This window comes from Mesocricetus auratus, unplaced genomic scaffold (genome assembly GCF_017639785.1).
Source record: "Mesocricetus auratus isolate SY011 unplaced genomic scaffold, BCM_Maur_2.0 Super-Scaffold_100676, whole genome shotgun sequence".
Taxonomy (NCBI): domain Eukaryota; kingdom Metazoa; phylum Chordata; class Mammalia; order Rodentia; family Cricetidae; genus Mesocricetus; species Mesocricetus auratus.
The window spans coordinates 25,800,877-25,821,150 of record NW_024429266.1 but is presented as its reverse complement, the minus strand read 5'-3'; the positions used below and the strand labels follow the sequence as shown (position 1 = coordinate 25,821,150).

The 20,274-nt window shown below is 43.9% G+C and overlaps 1 protein-coding gene across 1 annotated transcript in view; it reads left to right on the top strand.

Annotated features, from left to right (window-relative positions):
• The window catches only part of Ildr2 (immunoglobulin like domain containing receptor 2), a 62,232-nt gene extending 44,946 nt beyond the window's left edge, over positions 1-17,286 (top strand). The window contains exons 8-11 of the mRNA XM_040739079.1: positions 4,255-4,368; positions 8,537-8,750; positions 9,781-10,456; positions 11,285-17,286. Coding sequence (XP_040595013.1) covers positions 4,255-4,368; positions 8,537-8,750; positions 9,781-10,456; positions 11,285-11,320 — 1,040 coding nt within the window. The 3' untranslated portion in view covers positions 11,321-17,286. The remainder of the gene's footprint in view (positions 1-4,254; positions 4,369-8,536; positions 8,751-9,780; positions 10,457-11,284) is intronic.
• Positions 17,287-20,274: the final 2,988 nt, after the last annotated feature.

The following is a 20,274-nucleotide window of genomic DNA, read 5'->3' as shown; positions in this document are numbered from 1 at the left end:
GAATAAATCTCCAGTGACCCTGAGCTGAAACAGCTACAGGGAAAGCCATTTTCTAAATATGCTGGACTTCGGCCAACAGCCTAGGACATTTCTTGCTAACATACCACCACACTTCAAACAGTTCTCTTGCCTTTAAATTATAGATAAAAAACAACCTGACACCATTCCATATGGGTTTTGGTTGGTTGGTTTGGGGCATATATGCATATATTATTTTATGTATGCATATATTTATTTACCCTATAAAAGTATGAAATATATTATAGGTTATTAAGTAAATATAGTTTTTTCTCTATAAGACCTTGGATGACACCAGGCAGTGGTGGCGCATGCCTTTAATGCCAGCAGTCAGGAGGCAGAGGCAGGCAGATCTCTGTGAGTTCGAGACCAGCCTGGTCTACAAGAGCTAGTTCCAGGACAGCCTCCAAAGCCACAAAACAAAACAAAACAAAAAACCTTTGATGACTTCAAATGTGTTGTTTGGTTCAGGCTAGCTCCAACTCAGGGCAATCCTCTGGCCTCAGTTTCACATATGCTTGGATCATAGTTATGTGCCCCATGTTTTCAAATCCGGATAATCTGTAACCGGGGCTGGTAACACAAGCTTATAACCCCATCACTCAGGAGACAGAGGCAAGAAGAGCCACAAATTTGAGACCAACCTGGACTGCATAGCAAGTTCAAAGCCCACCATCTCAAAAAATTTTACAAATTTTTCCTGTCCTCAGAGAAATTAGAAAATTATAGTTTAACAGCATGCTTGCTAGAGGCTTGTTGATGAGAATAAAATGGGTAGGAAATACAGAACGGTATATAGAAAGACTGTAATGCAGTCAGAAAGCAAATCATGCTGTTGGAGAAGATCAGAAAAGGTTTTCTGGTGATTCATATGCTCTTGAGCACATATGTGACACAGAGCCAGACTCTATGGAAATGAGGGAAAAATTTAGTGCTGTACAATCAAATTTGTAGCTTATAATTTTATATAAAAATAGCCACACCCTTAAAGAGGAGAATTGTCTTGATTTTCAGCAGCTAAAACCAAATGGATGGTGCTCCTAAAGTCTGACGAGTAATCGTTTGCCTCTGTCTTTTGACAAATGAGAAGGACTGAAATCTCTGAAGGCTCCAGGCTGCTGTGATGGAGAAGTCCAAGCAGAAGTAATCTGCCGCAGTAAAGCCTCTTTATGATGCAATATTGAAAGCTCAAACTATCATCTTCCCTCAAGGCTGTAGTTACTGTGACTTCTCAGAGATTGATAACTCATGCGCACAATCTAATCTGTATCATAATGAGGAGTGTAACTTTTTCTAATGACACCAAAGACAATCTAAACTCTAGTCCAGGCTCCTCCAGCTGTTGCTCAGCATAGCTCCTCTCTCTCTCTCTCTCTCTCTCTCTCTCTCTCTCTCTCTCTCTCTCTCTCTCTCTCTCTCTCTCTCTCTCTCTCTCTCTGTTGGGGACAGCTGGCACCTAATTACAAATAGCAATAACTCCCCCTCATCAGTGACCTTTATTTTGGTGACACTGAAGACTTGCAGTAGAAGTGCTTCCCATATGAATAAGACGTGGGCAGAGCCAGGGCTGCAGGTAGAGTGAACCCCTTCCTAATGCCTGTAGCCATGATGGTGTTCTTTCCTTAGAAAATGATCAGCAGTAACGAGAGCCACAAAACCTTCTTGCTGCCTCAGGCTACCATTCAAACCCTTCCCTTCCTGGTTAAAATTCTCCATTAAATCATCCACATAGCTTCCTATGCCATACTTTGTAATCCACAAAATCTATTAGCTAGTCACAGTTTATTCATGCCTTCATTCATTTATTTGAATGTGCATGCTTTGAGTGTCTAAAATGTACCAGGCTCTGTGCTAGGTGCTGGAGATACATAGGTGAGCAGAGAAATCTAGTAATTGTCTGCTGGGAAGTTATGGCCTCTGAATTAATGCTTACAAAGAATATACTTTCCAAAGAAGCCACGAACCCTTTCTATTCCTAGACTGGGAGTAATTCAACCAACATTTAGTACTCATTATATGTAAAACACAGTCTTAGGCACATGGAAATCTTAAATCATAATATCTTCAGAATTTTTTAAGATTATACTTATCTGTATAAAGAACTTGGAATGGACCAGAATACATTAAGGCTTTATAATACAAATTCAAACCAGATGATTTTAAGTTAGGAAAAAGATTGGAACATAAAAGGCAGAATTATAAGAACCAAAGGAATCTCCTCGGCTGAGGTGGCATTTAAGATACCCCAATTCATTACGAGCACTCAAGTGCTCCACTAATTAGCTTTTAGTTGTCTTCCCTTGAACATGGAAACTGAGTCCTGATGGGTCTCCATTCTCTGGAGGTCCCTTAGTAAGCCAGCGTCAGCATGCCTGTAAGATGCCTAGACCCCTGTTTTTCAGCCCTGCACTTCATCCATCAGACATAACTGCCTTGGTACAGACATAGCAGTTCTGTGGGATAATTGCATTTTAATTGAACAGTCTGTACTTCTCTGTAAACGCCTCTGCAGAAAGGGGAGACTGTTTGGCTCGATAAATAAAATCGTTTCTGCTAGAAATTCCTTCTGCATAGGGCTTATGGATGAAGCTAACCTCTGGGAGAAGGCACCCCTCACTGCAAAGTATGTGCCGAGGACTTATTGTTTTCTAAGTCATTTCACAATTTGAGGTGGACATGGCCTGCCCAGTCCAGAAAATCTGTTCGCCTGCAAATGGGAATGTGGGTGGCTTTCTTCTTCAGTGCCTGGGTTGTGATTGGAGCCCTGAGGAATTTTATATTTTAATCTCCCATGTAAATAGCTGGAGGGGGGACTTTTGTCCACAGAGTAATGCATCCTGAGACATTAAGCATCATTTTTTATTGGATATATACACATTTCTGTGGTTTCCTTAGTTTTGTTATGTGCACCACTTTGGGAACAGGGAATGTTAGAGTGGAGTTATTCGCTACCATTTACATTCCTGCTAGCTAGAAGATAGGGCCATACTTCAGACCATACACTCTCTGGAATACCCAAGACTGCTACCCACTTTGGGCTTTACTATCTTGTCTTCTTCATCTGTCTCTTTAAAAACAAACAAAACAAACCCTATATCTCCTTCTATACTTTAGAGAGTCTGATGCCCTAATCCAGTTAAGCTTCATTCAATGAGACCACATGATTCCATGCCTGGTGCTGCCAAGCCAAATTTTCTGGTCATGTTCCAAAATTCCCCTTAGCCAAAGTTTTCCAACCACAAAATGTGACTGACAGCAGCCCTTGTAAACATTCAGCATAGTGCCTGGCAGATTGTCAGTGTCCAGTAAGCATTGTCTAACTGTCCCCAATGTCCCCTTTTCATCTACATTTCCCCCACTCCCATCTGTCCATTGTGTCTGTTACTGTCCTATCACCCTTTGGGCTGATGTTGGGCTAGACTAAGGGATATGGGGAGTGAACAACCTTTGTCTCTGACAATGTGAGTGATGGAGATGGAAGAGATGGTATTATTTCCCCTGCTTTGGTTTTGTTTTTTATTAAGCCCTGAAAATAACACCTGTCTCCAACCACAAAGCAGCAGGTCGAATTAAATTAGTCACATGTAAAATATGGCATTTCTTTTCCTAAAAGGAAAACGCTAAGGAAATAAAATGGAAGTGTGATTAGAAATCCATGTGTTGTGCAGCTTGTTTTGTGCTACTGTGTATGTAGTCTAGAATCTAATATTAGCTCTCAGGCATGCACCACCCAGCTTAAGGGATTTTTTCCCATCTCCCAGGCAACTGGAGGCTTTCAGTCTGTCTTTGTGAAGGTCTGTGATGCTTGGGGATCTGCCTTAAAGTTATGTGCACTTCTACCAAGTGACAGTGTGAACCTCATGCTGGAGAGTACATGTGCCCTAACCCCGGGAAAGGGGTATTTTTCTCTCTTTTCATTGTGAGCTTACTCCTGCAGTGGAACTCAGAAGCTATGCAGAAGTATAGCTGTAGAAGGTCAGACAACAGGAAGGAAAGTTTAACAACTGACTGAAAGAATACTGTAGTGGGGTTTGGTTGTTGAGCTCCAGGTCCTTTGTTCCGGTGGTAGAGGATCTCAAGTGTGCCTCCTGTATATAAACTGTAGTTTATTATTTCTGGATGACTCCAAAAGAGTTGTTCTAACTGTGAACCACGTCTTCTGCCTGGTAAAATGGATGGAGACCTCCTTTCCTTGCTGTTCTGTTTTTAGCTCACCCTCTGTGCTTCCCTCAACAGTTCGCAAAGGTTACCGGATCCAAGCTGACAAAGAGAGAGACTCCATGAAGGTCCTGTACTATGTCGAGAAGGAGCTGGCTCAGTTTGATCCAGCCAGAAGGATGAGAGGCAGATGTGAGCATCTGTTAGCTTCGTGTGGCCTGTGCTTCGTTCAGGATTTGGTAGCTAAAGAGGACATGGGGGAATCAGAGCTGAAGCTCTGAGTCAGCACTTTTTGTGACACCACCACAAAAAGTACCTCTGAGTACATGGAAGGGAATAGAAGGACTTCTGGTGGGAAGGATGGGACAGTCACATGCGATTCATGTTCGGTGTTGATTGCTGTGGCTTTGTGATCTGGGTTTAAAGTGCTTCATTACAACAGTCCTCTTACAACCCCATTTAAGTAATACTGAAAATAGCCACTTCAGATATGGGATGGCTCAGTCAGGAAAGTCATTGCTTGAGCAATTGTGAGGACCCATGCTCAGATTTCCAGCATCCATGTTAAAAAAAGCTGAGCTAACAGATAACATCTGTAACTCTAACTCTGAGCTGGCAGAGACAAGCCAATCCCTGGAGCTCAATGGGCACCCATTCTAGCCAGTCAGTGAACTCCAGGTTCAGTAAAAGACCCCTTCCAAAAAATAAGGTGGAGAGTACCAAGGAAGTTACTGTGCCAACCTCTTTGATTTACGTAGATGAGCACCCTCACACGCACATCTGCACAGCCAGGCATGCACACACAAGACGTGAATGTTCAGCTATCTCCAGCCTGAAGGACCCTAGTATGGAGCAACCCACATACCGACTAGCCGTGTGGAGGCTGCAATGAGAGTGAACGAACCCTGGTAAATGAATCTAGGAGAAAGAGGCTGGCAGTCCTCTGAGATGCCCAACCACAAAGATTGTGGGGTGAGCAGAGTCTGTGCCTCTTGTCAAAGAACGTTTTAATTACAAAGTCTGCTGGTGGCAGGGCCCCAACCCTTAACTTATCCACAGCCCTGGAGACTGCAGCTGACACTGCTGATTCTTTAGAGTGGGTTCCAAATTGCTGTCTACTTGAGGAGGCAGAACAGTGCAGGCCTGACTTGGATGGGCTAATTATCAAGAGGATGCTGGCAACCCTGGCAGTGAGGTCACTAGGCACTTTCTTTGAACCCTCTTCTTCTTGGAACCAACAAAAGACTTGATGGAGCTGTTGGGAAAACAGTCCCAGACTAGAGGAACTTTATTCAGATTAAGGACAACATATTCCACCCAGTTTACAATTCTAAATTCATCCTGTCTGTGTTGCAGCCATTGCTGCATCCTCCCACCAAACTGACTATAAAAAGACCATCTCCAGATTGGGATGTCAGGAATGCAGATGTCACTGCACTTGACAAGCTCATTGTAACAGTGTTGTCATGGATCTCTGTAAGGGGACAGTGACAGAGATCCTAGATCAAGGAGAAGCTGGGGCAAGAAATCTACCAGTATCATGGCTTAGAGAAAAAGTTAGTAACTAGGACCAAAAGTAAAAGATGGACTTGAGTGTATGTGATGTCTCTGGGCTTGACTACCTGGATCCAAACTGTGTTCAAAAACTGGCTGGTCTCAAAGTAGTGGAATCTTAGAGTTGAAAGGGATCTTAGAGATGGTCCGTGTCAACCTGTGCAGTGCTCTGATGAGGCAGCAGAGGGCTTGGTAGTAATGGATTAAGAAGAATTTAGGTGGTTCCCAATCTTGTGACTTATATACAAAAGCTTTTGAGCTAAGCTGAGATTGGCCTCCTTGCTGTAACACATGTTGAGACTATATGGTAGTTGAAGGTTGAGACCTTGAGGTAATTGTTGACTCCACCTCCTTCACAGAGGAGGAAATGATCCAGGGAGAGAAAATAACCAGTGACAAGACTAGAACCCAAATCACATAGTGCCTCCAGATTGACAGTACAACTGTGTTGAATGACTTGAGAATATAGTTCATTTTAGAGGTTGGTTCTGTCCTGAATAGCAGAGAAAGGCCCAGAGCAGGTAATTGTATGGTCAGTCTAGAAAATCTCATTATAAAGTAGGTATCTTGGTTTCACAGATTCTGTAAGAATTGGGTGTTTGAGGTCCAGGTTCATGAATTTGTTGGCCACTGTGATTCTCCTTTGAGTTACCCTTGTAAATGGTAGTTACTCCTGGATGTTTACATTCTTGTAATGTCTAGAGCAGGAGTCTGCAAACAATATCTCCTGGGCACAGGCATTTCAATTTCCGTTTTTTAAAAGTTTTATTGGAATGCAGCCAGGCTAATTCACTTACGTATCTTCTATAACTTCTTGTTGAATGGTGGAATTGAGTGGTTATAACCAGTTTGGCTCACAAAGCCTAAAATTCCCTGCTTGGTCCTTTACAGAAAATGTGTGTCCTAAACTGGCATTATTAGATGTCTGTCAAGGGTTACATTCATGTTCACCTTGGCAGAAATTTTAGTGTGGCATATAATCTGAACAGCTTGTTACTAGGGGTGGTCAGGTAGTAATAGCACTTACAATCTGGTGAAATGAAAATGTCAAGTATTACCTGAAATTTACAGAAATTTCTGAGCCAACAACATTGCTTTGCAGTGGTTTCATCAAGTGTGTTTTAAAACCCTTTTTGTATGCTTACTGAAATTCATGGAATTGTGAGGGAGTGTTCTAGATTTTAATCAGTAGTCTTTGAGCTGTTTACTTTTAAAATAGGCATAATGGCTGAAGAGATGGCTCAAGAGTGTTAGATGCTTGCTGTGCAGGCATGAGGACCTACCTCAGTTTGGATCCAGATATCTATCTATGTCAAAATCTGGACATGATTGCTGTTTCCAGGAACCCCAGCTCTGTGAGGGGGCAGAGGCAAGAGGATCATTGGGGTTTGGTGACCACCAGCCTAGCTCCAGATTTGGTGTGAGAATAAGGTGAACACAAAAGGTTCTCTGGCTTCCATAGGCATATACATAGGCATGCACCACACACACACACACACACACACACACACACACACACACACACACACACACACAGAGAGAGAGAGAGAGAGACATAGTTTATTTCTTTGAGAGATAGATACGTTTAAATTTTATCATAATTCAAAACCAAATAACCCCATGAGTAAATTGCCATTCCTGTGTGTTCTTGGTAAAACAAGACTAGGAAGTCCTGCTGTTGTACAAAGTCCCTCTGCTCCTCCCAGTGTCACTGGGATGGAGGGAAAGCAGAGGGAACCTGAGATACACATCGCTGCATTCCTAAATCTAATCTTGGCTTACCTTTCACTCTGCAGCAAGGACTTGAAACTAGTAAATGTTGCTTTTAATAATATTTTTGAAGTCTAAGTGAAAAGATTTAGAAAACAAGTGGATCCAGTTACATTGAAAATAGGTTCACTAGATTTGTTTTTTAGATAAAGTGAAATTCAATATATTTCTAAGTTCTGTAAATAATCAAATTTTCTGTTTTTTTCCCAGTCTAGATCAAAACTTCTGGTCCTAGTCCATAAATGCTTCTGCACAAAGCCACTTAGGGAACAAAAAAGCTGTGACTAGGCACCTTTCTTATATGTTTAGGCTGGGGCCAGAGTTCAAAGTACAGCCCAGTGTAGACGCAAAGGTGAAGTCCATCCTCCTTATCTCCAAACTTCTAGCCAGGCCCCAGGTGACCACACACACGGAAGGGGGAGGGGGAAGACCTCAGAAGCACATCTGGTGCTACTTGAACGGGGTATTGTAGGTCTCTCCATGAGCATGATCTAAAAGGTAAGCGCACTGAAACCAGGCACATGCATACTCTTTGGGGGCTGGGATGGCAGGAGAGCAGAATGGGGCGTCTTCTAAAGTATGGTGGTGACACTAAAGCCCCTTTCTTGGGACTGGGCCAGCAGTAGGGAAGATGCTATGATGGATGGCTTCTTCTCCCTCTTTGTCTCTTTTGGCCCAACATGACTAGGATCATCAAAGTTCATCACAGAAATTATACAGGGCAGAGAAAAACATTTGAACAAGGATGATGTACCAGGAGGCCAGCTGCATACAGCCTGGGTTCTGGGAAGCCTGCCTTAGGTGGAACAAAGACAATTGTCTTCCTATTCCAAGAACAGCATGTAGGAAGCCTCCCTCTCTGTAAGCAAGTTGGGGCTGGAGCCAATTCCTGCTGAGCTAGGAACACAAATACCACCCCTGCAGATCTACAGCAAGGCCCCAGACGGGAATTTGTGAAGTATTCAGTCTCAGCCCTTAACAGCATTCCCTTCCCAACACGTAGAAAACTCTGTGATGCCTGCTTCTGTCTCTGCAGATAACAACACCATCTCAGAACTCAGCTCCCTGCATGATGATGACAACAATTTCCGTCAGTCTTACCACCAGATGCGGAGCAAGCCGTTCCCCATGTCTGGGGACTTGGAAAGCAATCCTGACTATTGGTCAGGTGTCATGGGAGGCAACAGTGGGACCAACCGGGGGCCAGCCCTGGAGTATAACAAAGAGGACCGAGAGAGCTTCAGGCACAGGTGATGGCCGGCAGTGGGCAGGAGCCACCATGTGTTTATTCTAGGCTATTTTCCCACATCTCTTTCTATGTATATGGAATATCTCTTTCTTACATAGATTACACCCTTGCGTGCGTGAGAAGTAATCGTTGAACGCTTTTTGAACTGTGTGTCTTAGGCCCCTTAATGAATTCAGACATTGCTTTCTTCATCTGCTTTATCCTATAACCTTTAAAGATTCCCACCCGTTGTCTCCATGGTCATGCATCGTACTAACATCCTTATAATCAATCTGTATACTTCTAAAAGGCAGCTACTGTGAATGCCCCTATTTTAAGGCAAGGCAACAGAAAGTTCCAGGGGCTAAGGAATTTGCCCAGGGTGATAAGCCCAATCAACATTTAACAATTTGTGGGATGCCTTCCTGCCTGCCTGGCACCTTCACCCATCATTTGCCCTTGAAGGATAGAAGCCCCCCTTCTTTTACCCGCTGCAGAGGTCTTTGACCCCCTGACTTTTTTTTTTTTTTTTTTTTTTTTTGTTTTTACGAAACAGGGTTTCTCTGTATTGTTTTGGAGGCTGTCGTTCCAGCCTGGCCTCGAACTCACAGAGATCCTCCTGCCTCTGCCTCCGGAGTGCTGGGATTAAAGGCGTGTGCCACCACCGCCCGGCTGACCCCCTGACTTAATTGGTAACTTAGTCCTTGGCTTTGCACCGTCCTCTGTATGTCATCAAATATTCCAGTCTCCTGGGACCAGAGCGGTGTGTTGCTATTTGCTGTGGGCTGTTGAGGGTGGGTGAAGTGTGTGGCTGTGGACCAAGGGTCTCATCATGATCAAAAGGTGACCTGTTTTAGCACTACACAGAAACAAGCTACTTGGAGATTCAAAACTCCATTCTGATCGTTCACACAAACTCATGAAAGAGTTTGCTGAACATGTGGTATGAAAGGTGCCCAGGTGACTTATCTCTCTGAGTGGAGGGCAGAGGCTGGGCCTATGGAACGCCGGTTTCCCTGCAGACATAGTAACCAGTGACCATCTGCCTGCAGCCAGCCGCGCTCCAAATCCGAGATGCTGTCACGGAAGAACTTTGCCACCGGCGTGCCCGCGGTGTCGATGGATGAACTGGCGGCCTTCGCAGACTCCTATGGCCAGCGGTCGCGACGCGCCAATGGCAACAGCCACGAGGCGCGGGCAGGGAGCCGCTTCGAGCGCTCGGAGTCGCGGGCGCAAGGCACCTTCTACCAGGATGGCTCCCTGGACGAGTACTACGGGCGCGGGCGCACTCGCGAGCCGCCGGGAGATGGGGAACGCGGCTGGGCTTACAGTCCTGCGCGTCGCCGGCCGCCCGAGGATGCTCCGCTACCGCGCCTGGTGAGCCGGACCCCTGGCACCGCGCCCAAGTACGATCACTCGTACCTGAGCAGCGTGCTGGAGCGCCAGGGGCGAGCCGAGAGCACCAGCCGCGGTGGTAGCCTGGAGACACCGTCCAAACTGGGGGCTCAGCTCGGCCCGCGCAGCGCCTCCTACTATGCCTGGTCGCCGCCTGCCACTTACAAGCCCGGGGCCAGCGAGGGTGAAGATGACGACGAAGCAGCAGACGAAGACACGCTGCCACCCTACAGTGAGCTGGAGCTGAGCAGGGGACCGTCCTACCGGGGTCGCGACCTGCCCTTCCACAGCAACTCCGAAAAGAGGAGGAAAAAGGAGCCCGCCAAGAAAACCGTGAGGATGCACCCCGAATCCTCCGGAGCTGGGTGGGGGTTGTGGGGGTGTCCCATCCCCGACACACATACACCCCCGACACACACACACACACACACACACACACACACACAGAGAGAGAGAGAGAGAGAGAGAGAGAGAGAGAGAGAGAGAGAGAGAGAGAGAGAGAGAGAGAGAGAGAGAGAGAGAGAGAGAGAGAGAGAGAGAGAGCTTTGGATATCACTCTCTATGTCAAAGAATTTCTGTTCATCGGGTAACCTGCCTGCTGGGCATTTTGTTTTCTCCATTCTAAGCTGAGCTGCCTTGCCTGCCCACCTTCCTCCTGTCCTTCCTTTTCAGTGGAGCTCAAACCCAGGGCCTTGCTCGCTCGCTCTAGACAAAGCACTCTACCACCGAGCTACATCCTCAGCTCGGGGTCTCTTTTGAGTATGCAATATGGAGAGAAGTCAATGCGCAAGTCACAGGTGTGCAACTAAGTGCCTGTTCTTGAGCTAGAGAAACGCCATAGCCAAGGTATCATGAGCAAGGAAGGAACTTGTAGGTGGCTTCAGGTTAATGGTACACCACCCACACTTAATACTGTAGGGTTCTGTCATTATTTTTCAGACAATGGAAAATTATTCGTTGGTCATGGGACCAGGCTCCATCTGAGGTATATTGGCTTTAGCATTTCTGGGCTTTGGAATAATCGCCACATGTCTAACAAAGTCCTGAGTCAAGGTGCGCCTGGGTTTGAGCAGGTTCCCAACTCTCCCAGTTAGCCATTTGTTGTGTCTGTTGCTCTATGAGCTTGGGCTTTAATGTGGGTCTCTTTCTGCTTTTCCCTAGAATGACTTTCCCACCAGGATGTCCCTTGTGGTCTGATGGTTTCAAGACACCTCTCTGGATCACTAGAAAGCAGATGCAGACTTCCGGACGAGACACAAATCTGAGAGCCAGCAAGCCTAGGACCTTACCAGCAACCACCTTGGAAGATTTGCTAATCTCTGCTTTGGCAAGGGATAGGAGGCACCCTTTAAGGATGCTGATTCCAAAATCTAGTGCCCATCTAGCCTGAGAAACTTATCAAGAAAACAACGATGTGTAAGAACATACTACATAATAACCCACAGGGTTTATCTTGCCCCCCTCCATTTCCTTAGCAGAATCAAGACTCTGTGTCCAGTTTTGAAACAGGTAGCTTTGAACCCCTGACCTCTAGAAATTATCTATGCTTGCAGTCTGTTTTTCTACAAGTGCTGTTCTGTGCTTAGAGGCAGAAGAATTTATTACTACCGTTAGAGGACCCTCTGCTCACAAAAGAGATAACTTCAAGGTAAAATGTACCTTTTATCCCTATCACTTCCAGTCATTGGTCAATGAGTCTTGTTATGCTAAAATCAGAAGGCTTTTGGTGAGCTTAGTGGCAGTGACCTCCTGGGCAATCACAGAAATGACTTCAATTTGCTGCTCTGACTCACAGTTCTTAAGTGGCTCGGACAAACAGAGGCTAGCATTTTGAAATGCTGTCTAAGTGGTCTCTCTTTTTCCATTCAGAAAACGTAGGCTGGTTTTCATCCTTCTGTTGTGCACAGTGACATCCAAGCCTTGAATCCTAAGGTCTCTCTCTCTCTTCCTCTCCTCTCCTGAACTTTTCAGGGGCAGTGCATCTGAGGGTGTTCCACTCCACTCTGCAGTGTGAATAGCTTGTCATCAGGTGTCTTTGACAGTTGTTTAAAACACACACATGAAAGGGAAGGAGAAAAGGAGACAACAGTGAAGCAAGATCAAAAATGGGAAAGAATTGGAAGGAAAATAATATATAGTCTCATTATATCTTGAGTTTGGATTGTTTTCCCCACAAACACTCAGGTTTTTTTTATTGGATTTGTACTTCATTTAAAGATTATTTCTGCCATCGTGATTCTGCCACTGCAGGGCACCAGGGATGTGGTGTCAGCTTCTCTTGGCCTCACTGGCCTGCCACCATAGATGCTTTGAAGTCAAGAAAGACACTGATTTCTAGGCAAGAAGCACTTCCTCTTCCTACCCTTGCAGAAATAATTGGTTTTTACCTAAATACCAAATTGAGAAGGCTCTGGACTTTGTCATGTGTGTAAACTGCCAAAGTAGCCACAAGTTCTTCCCTTCTCAAGTTCCTGCGCATGGACTTTGTCCTTTCTTGCTTCTCACGGGCCCTACCAAATGTACCTGAACTATCTATCCCACATGTCGAGAGAAGAGCCTGGCCACTATTGTCATTGTATGTGACAGTTTTACCAACTCATCAGACACAGAAGAGCGTCTAGCCACAACCAACAAATGAACTGCCTAGCTGAGCCGAGCCCAAACTGGGGGTTCCCACTTGAGAGAAGTTTGGTACTCCTATGTCTCTATTAATCATCAAGGATAATCCCCCTCTCTTGTCAGAATATTTGACCCTGAATCAGTTACTCACCCAACCTTAGGTGTTATGCAGCCTTCACTTTCTTTGAGAGACTTTGCAGCCTGTATTCTTGTGGCAAGACAATGATTGGGTAAAACGACTGAAAGAAAATGATGCTTGACATCCCATAATCCAGCGGTAGTCTCTTCTCTACTTACTGGTCTATGTGTAGCCTTTGAAGAAGGTTGATCAGAATTTCCAGGGTCTCCAGATGGAAATTCCAGAGTCTGCTCTGGTAGCATCCATTGTTCTTCATGACATTTCCAAAAAATGTCCCGTGTGTGTGATGTAAGAAGCTGCCCGGCGAAGGTTGGAAGGATAAGCTAATATCGTTGCGTGGAGAAGAACTGACCTGCCAAGGATGTCACAGTCGCTTTGGCCTGCCCTTAAATGGAACAGAACGTTACTGCAGCCCAGTGCTGGCACTTCCAAGGGCTGGAAGACAAAGCCATAACTCTGGTGCTGAGTTCTAGGCTTGCTAGTGTCCCTGGCCTCAGAAAACCTACATCTGTTGTATCTGTTTGGGCTCTAAATCAGCATGACAAAAACATAATTTCTTAATCACCAGCTTTTGATTTCAACTTGCTCAGGCACTTTTGAAGAATATTGGATAGCTGCGGTAGCTATTGTTATACTGAGCACTGTGTCAGGCTTCTTACCACCAAAGAGCCCCATAGCACAGGCTACAGAGACCAAATATATTGCTTTGTAAAGCCAGGGGCGTGTGTGAGCTTGGTGAAAGCTGAGGGGAGAAATAGGAAAAAACTGTTAAAATTGGAAACATAAAGTTCCAAAGGCAACATGACTATAGGCCGACAATTAAAAAAAATCAATGTAAAGATGATAACAGCCTTTTGAAATAAGTGGGAAGGGGACCACAGGTTGCTCTTTGTGGGTCTGCATGAATCATTTGGGCTTCTAGGCCTTCAGTAGGGAGAGAAAGCGGTTGTTTCTGGGTATGTGGATAGGAGATAATGCTGGATGGAGAAGCGAAGCTGGCTGTCCTCTGTGCCCTTGGCTTTTCTTTTCACATCCCTTTGTTTTTTCTCCAAATAGTGTGTCTTGCATAGGAAGTGCCTATACATATTAGTTCCTTTTCTGTCTTTCTAGGGCATAAAGCAAGTCTGGTATAAGATGCGATCTCCATCCACTTGAGTCCCTACAGTTTAATAAGGAAGCTAAGACATGCCCAAGGAAGGATAAGGATAGTTTTATGCATATGATAGGAAATAGTGCTATGGATAAATTATAATAAACCCAGAGATTTAAATTTTTTTAAACTTAAATGGGAATATTTTGATATTTAAGTGTTGTGTTTGTCTACCCATCCCATTTTTTTAAGGACATGCTCAGTGATCTGCAAAGCCAGGCTGTAAAAATCTGAGCTGAGAAGAGGTGAAAGAGAATGGAGATGGATGAGTGTCAGGGGGCCTGGAGGGCTGGTGCTGGGGCTCCTGTCTTTGCCTGTGAGTCACAGCTGAGTCAGGGACAGGCTGGAGGAGGGAGTACGGAAGCAGGTGGCAGGAGGTGTCCTGCTGTGTTCAGAGTTCTTCTCTAGGCCATGTATAGACTCATTAGGAGACTGAGGACAGTTCTTCCACCCAAGCAAACCCAGGGGGAACTCAGTATCCGGTCCTCCCGGCCCTCCTATCTACAGCGTGGGGTGCAGTACTTGCACAAATGCCAGAAGTCTCACACAGGCTGGGCATCTCATCTCACTTCTTAGGACCCCCACTTTTCACTTGTGGGGCTGGGCACACCAGGGTGAGCAGGGGCTGCCACTAAATATAAAAATCTGGTTAGATCTTCAACAGTCTTTGAGAAGAATGAGGTAACCAATGCTGCTTTAGTTCATCCACTCCCCACCCCTTTTTGAGTAGATGGATAAACCGTCACTCCCATAAATGAAGTCACAAACCTGTCCGACCTTTAGATTCCCAATATTTAGGCTTTTCGTGTTGGATCTGTATTTCCCAAAATTGACTGGCCATAAGAATTACTTGAATTATCAGAGGACTCGAGTTTGGTTCCCAGCACTCTCATGATGACTCACAACTGTCTGTAACCCCAAATCAATTCCAGGGGACCCAATGATCTCTTAGAGCATCTGGGAGTGCCATACTCACATGGTGCACTTACATGAAGGCAAAACACAACATAAAAATGAATACATTCTTAAAAGTAAGAAAGGGGGCTGGAGAAGATGGCTCTTATGGTCTCTGCAGGTGCTGCATACATGTGGTGCACAGACACATGCAGGCAAAATGCACACTTGAAGAAGAGATTTAAAAATACTTGGTAAATAATTACTTGCCTGGAGAGCTGGGAATTGACTCTGTTGGTAGTACTTACTTAGTGTGCACGAAACCCCGATTCAGTGCCAACACTGTGCAAACTAGCAGCAGCAACATGTGCCTGTACTCCCAACATTTGGGAGGTAGAGACAGGAGCTTAGAAGTCCAAGGTCATCCTTGGCTACATAGTAAGTTCAAGGCTACATGACACCCTGTCTTAAAGAACCAAACAATAAATCAAAAACACAAGGATGACTTGACTGCCACTGTAAAAATGTTGTTGGGCCATGCCTTGGAGAATGGATGGGTGGATCTGGAGTAAAGATTTCTGCTCTGAACATGTACTTTCAGAGAGCCCTGTAATAGTTACCTTTGGGTAGTGTTACCCTGAACTGCACCTCTGGTGCACCCCTAACTGCTGGCTGTAAGTATTTGGGCTGTAGATTATTTTATTCAAATATCAAGGTGAGGTCTCTCTGACTCCCTTGGTTCTGGCACTGATGAGGCACCCAGCAGCCTGGCTGTACCACTGGAGACTGGCTCACCACAGTCCAGCTGAAAGAAAATATTCAAAGGGAGAGAGTTGGAAGTCCTCCCCAGGAGTCTGCTTGATATGTTCCAACCCCCAGAATAGTGATCTGTTGTGACAGGCTCAGATCAGACAACAGGAATTACAGGTAATTTTCTTATTCCCTTGATGTCATCCTGAATAAAACTTAGATCATGAATAGAAAGAAGAAAACCATTAGGGAAAATGGCAAATGTAAATCATTTTTAAAGGGTACAAATTAACAGCCTCGCTAATAATGTAATTTTCATGTTAGGATCAAAGGCGGGGTGGAGAAAAATAATAAGATATACAACATTACCCCTTCCAAAATCAGATTTAATTGCTGCCAGAATCTTATGAGAGTTTAGAAGTGATGTGTAGAAGAGTTTAGAAACCATCCATGGAAGGTCTAAGGTCCTAGAAGCAGAATAGTGCCTAGTTTTCCCTGCCAGGACCCTATCTCCTGGTCATGTGGGATGATGATAGATGCAAAGGCCCCAGTAGCATCAAAGAAGTTGAGTTGCCTCAAGCAACTGAGGTCAGCATTGCTGGGGTGATATGGTCAGTTTTTAATGCTATGTGCATCACTCTTGTGATACACTGCTGTTTACAGACCATGTCCACAAGCATTCTCTCATTTGTTCTTCACAGCAAGCCCTGTGATACAGACAGGGCAGGTGTTCTCCCGGCATTCGGAATGTGGAGCCGAGGTTGGATATGCCAAGTGACTAGCCCGTTGTCTAAAGGCTTTTAGAGTCTTTAGATGGCCTTCTGACTGTCTAGGGTTCTTTACAACCTGTGCGGTACTCACAGGCCAAGACTCCGGCTTGTTCTCTTCACAACCGGATGTGTAATGAGGAGAGTCCTGCACTCAGTGGTGAGGATTAGCCATGAAGACTTTCGGCATTCTGTTCCTAGAAGTCTGCCCTGAGGTGGGGTGCATCTTTGCTGGGAGAGTTTCATGCTGAGCACCATGCTGTGATGGGGAAGGTTTTGACAAATATGTTGCAACTTTCTGGATTCTTCTCAAAGATGAATTTCTAAGCCAAGCTACAAGTTCATCCAGGCTCAGAATTCCAGGGTTGTGGGCAGGAGCCATCATCTTCACTATATTTTTAGTTTTTTTAAAGGTGGAATTGAGGATCCAGGTCTAGAGGGAGACAAAGAAGGTGAGGAGAGAGTTGTAGCAGTTGAGACAAAAGTCTTGTTAGAGTTTTTGGTGGGGCTTACTGGACAGGGGGTAAATGTGGTCCTATTCCTTTTATCTAGAAGGCTGAGACAGATGTCCATAGCTTCTCTCCTGCCACATATATTAACAAAGGTGTTAGGCACTACTCCATGAGACATTTCCTTGTGAAAATAAAGAATGTGACTTTAAAACAGTGATGTGAAGAGAAGACGCCTACTTCACAAGAGTCACCTGCCCAGTTGTTTTTGTGCCTTGTCTGTGACATCAAAACTGAAATGTTTGTGTCACTGTTGCCCATGATATTTTCCTATGTCAGACATACAAAGTGCATTCGATTGTAATGTTTTAAAGTAAATAAAGCATTTTCATCTACTTTTGTTATATTCAGCATCATTATGGTTTGTTGTGATCTCATAGTAAGTGTTCTCTCCAAGATAAAGAATCATACAAAGTCACAATGTGTGGAAGTGGAATTATGAAGCCAAGTACTGATAACCTAATAATGATACAGTACACACTCTCCAGAGAATGGTCAGAATAGTCTAAGTGCTATATTGTAGAGGCAGACACAGCCAGCTACTATGTGTTCTAATAGATTTCAATGAGCTGGGTAAATTCTGTTGGCACTCACGGCCGTAGTATTCAGGGCACAAGGTAGACATGGTAGTTGGATAATGATGATATCTGACTCATTTTCAAGAGAGTCAGCATTTGCCCGATAGAACTTACATTTGGGGAAGAGAGGAGGGAAGCCATTTGTGGGAGGACATTTTCATTTCTAATGAGATTTGAGAAATTCCACAGCACCATAATTAAGGGAAGGCAATAAAAACCCTTTGTAAGCATAAACAGGGGTAACTACCTTGGGAAGCTATTAATCCCTTTGATGGCCAGGGTCTGCCAAGGGATTCCAGAAAACCCATCCTTGCTTAAAACATTTGGGCTTAACTCTCTTCTTTTAGTAATTCTATTAAAATATTCCCACATTGATTTAATTTAAAATTAGATTCTAAAGCTGTTAGGCTCTTATACCTCTTCTGGACTTCCTTGCTCTTTGGTTAATGTTTTAACTCCATCTTGACTTTTTCCAGCCCTTGTTTAAATAAATATATATATTTATATATAATATATATTATATATATAATTATATATATATAATTTCTCAAGTATGTTTAGAATTACCCCTACCCACTTCCCCCCTATATATCCTCTCTGGATGCATTTTAGATTTATTTGTAAACTGTTTTTCTTCTTGAAGGACGTTTTCTTTTGTGCTGGTCCCTTGATAGGATATGCTGCTGGTCTTTGTTGATCTCAGCCAAAGTGTTTTTGTTGTCATCCCTGAAAGGGACTCTCACTCATAAGTTACTTTCCATCACCAAAATGAAGTCACTGCTCCTCTTCCTCCTGATGCCCAAGGTGGCCTTTGAGAGATCAGTCACCTGCACAGCTGTTCTTTCTTTGTCAGCAGCCTACCTGGTTCCTCTGGCTTGGTGTCTTTCCTGCCATGTCTCCCAATCCCACCCACCTCCCTCCCCCACCCCAAATAAAACACAGCAAAACCGAAGAGGAAAAAAGGGGGTAAGTGGGAGAAAGGGAAGATCTCATCACGGAAGCCGCAGTGTGGCATGGTGAGTCACGTGGTAAACCTCTTCATCCACACATCTTTACATGCAGGCACTCATCACAGGGAGTCCTTGGTCTGATCTGAGGCCCCTGGTCTCTGCTACACCATCAGCTCTGGGCCCTCACTGGGACTCTTCCCGGACATCCTGCCTCTGGCCACTTTCAAATTTGCCCCTTTGTCTATAGCGTTCTTAGGTTTTAATGAACACATCACTGTGGGTTTCTTCGTATTTATTCAAACTGGGACTTGTGCTTCCCCAGTCTGTGGGTTGGCTTTTCGTCAAATATAGAAAACTTTAAGCTATTAACACATCAAATATTTCATCTTCAAACTCTCTTTTGACAAATCCAATTAAATGTTAACATCTTTTTGTTCTACTCTCTGTACTTCTTAATATAGTTCTTGTGTTTTCTCTTTCCTTGTCTTCTGCTCTCTATTCTGGGTAATTTCTTCATGTTTATATTACAATTCACTAATTTTCTCATCAGCTGCTTCCAGTCCAAATTCTAACAAATTTATCAGTTCTGGATATTCAACTTAGCTCTTTTTACAAATCCATGTGGTCATTTTGATAGTGTCACATCTTATTCTTATGTACAGTTTCCTTTTTATTTCTTTGCAACTATCCACAGAAATTTTACAGCCCATATCTCAATACCTGCATTGTTTGTACTTTTGATTTTAACTGTTGCTCATGATTTCTGTGCTTTTTTCTTTTATTTGTGAACGTGTGTGGTGGAATATCATGATATTTCAGTATCGGTCAAGAAAGACCTTTCTTACTTTTTCATGTACCCTGCTGCCCCGAATCTATATATACACAGCAACCAGAAAGTCTAAGGCTTAGTATTTTAAAAAGAATACTAAGCTAATAAGGGAGCTTGACTTTACATGTGGACTTTACATTTGGATATTTATAAGAGAATGACTACTTAAATAGGCACATGCCTTTAATCCCAGCACTTGGGAGGGAGAGGCAGGTGGATCTCTGCAAGTTCAAAGCCAGCCTGATCTACAAAGCGAGTTCCAGGGCAGCCAGAACTGTTACACAGAGAAATCCTGTCTCTGAAACAACAACAGCAAAATAAGGAAAGTCTTGACCTATCATAGCCCTATCGTATGAGATAGAATAAGGAAAAACGCAATTATCTATTTTCATTCACTTTGGCTAAATCCATTCCAAGTTTTTATATACTTTTAATTCAAAGAAATAAGAAATAGCCTGGTTTCAGATTCTCTTGGCAGAGGCATTTCTCCTAGCAGAGACATTCTAATTCTTATCATACTACGTAGGTGAAAGTTCCATTCTTTGCTGAATTGGTTTTAAGATTTCTTGAATGCCTTCCAGGTGGCCTTAGATGACTCACCCAATATGGCAGGAACAGAGGAGCTGGCAAGTCCATGCAAGGGATGTTGAGTTAGGTTGACTCGCCATCTAGTGGCATACGTTCACCAAAATGCCTGAATTTCTTAACTTTCCAGTAGTCAACGCGCTGGACAGAGGCAGTAGTGCAGGGTGCTACTTAAGTGGTATCTTCTTTAAAAAAAAAAAAATATATATATATATATATATATATATTATGGAAATTTTTGAACTCAGAAACCACTCAGCAAAGCTTACCACTTCCACATGAATAGCTCCTGGTACACATAAAATGGTTTGCTAAAAGTGAATTCACACATCTTCCTTAAAATTTAATTAATTTTAATTTAATTAAAAAATTTAAGAACTT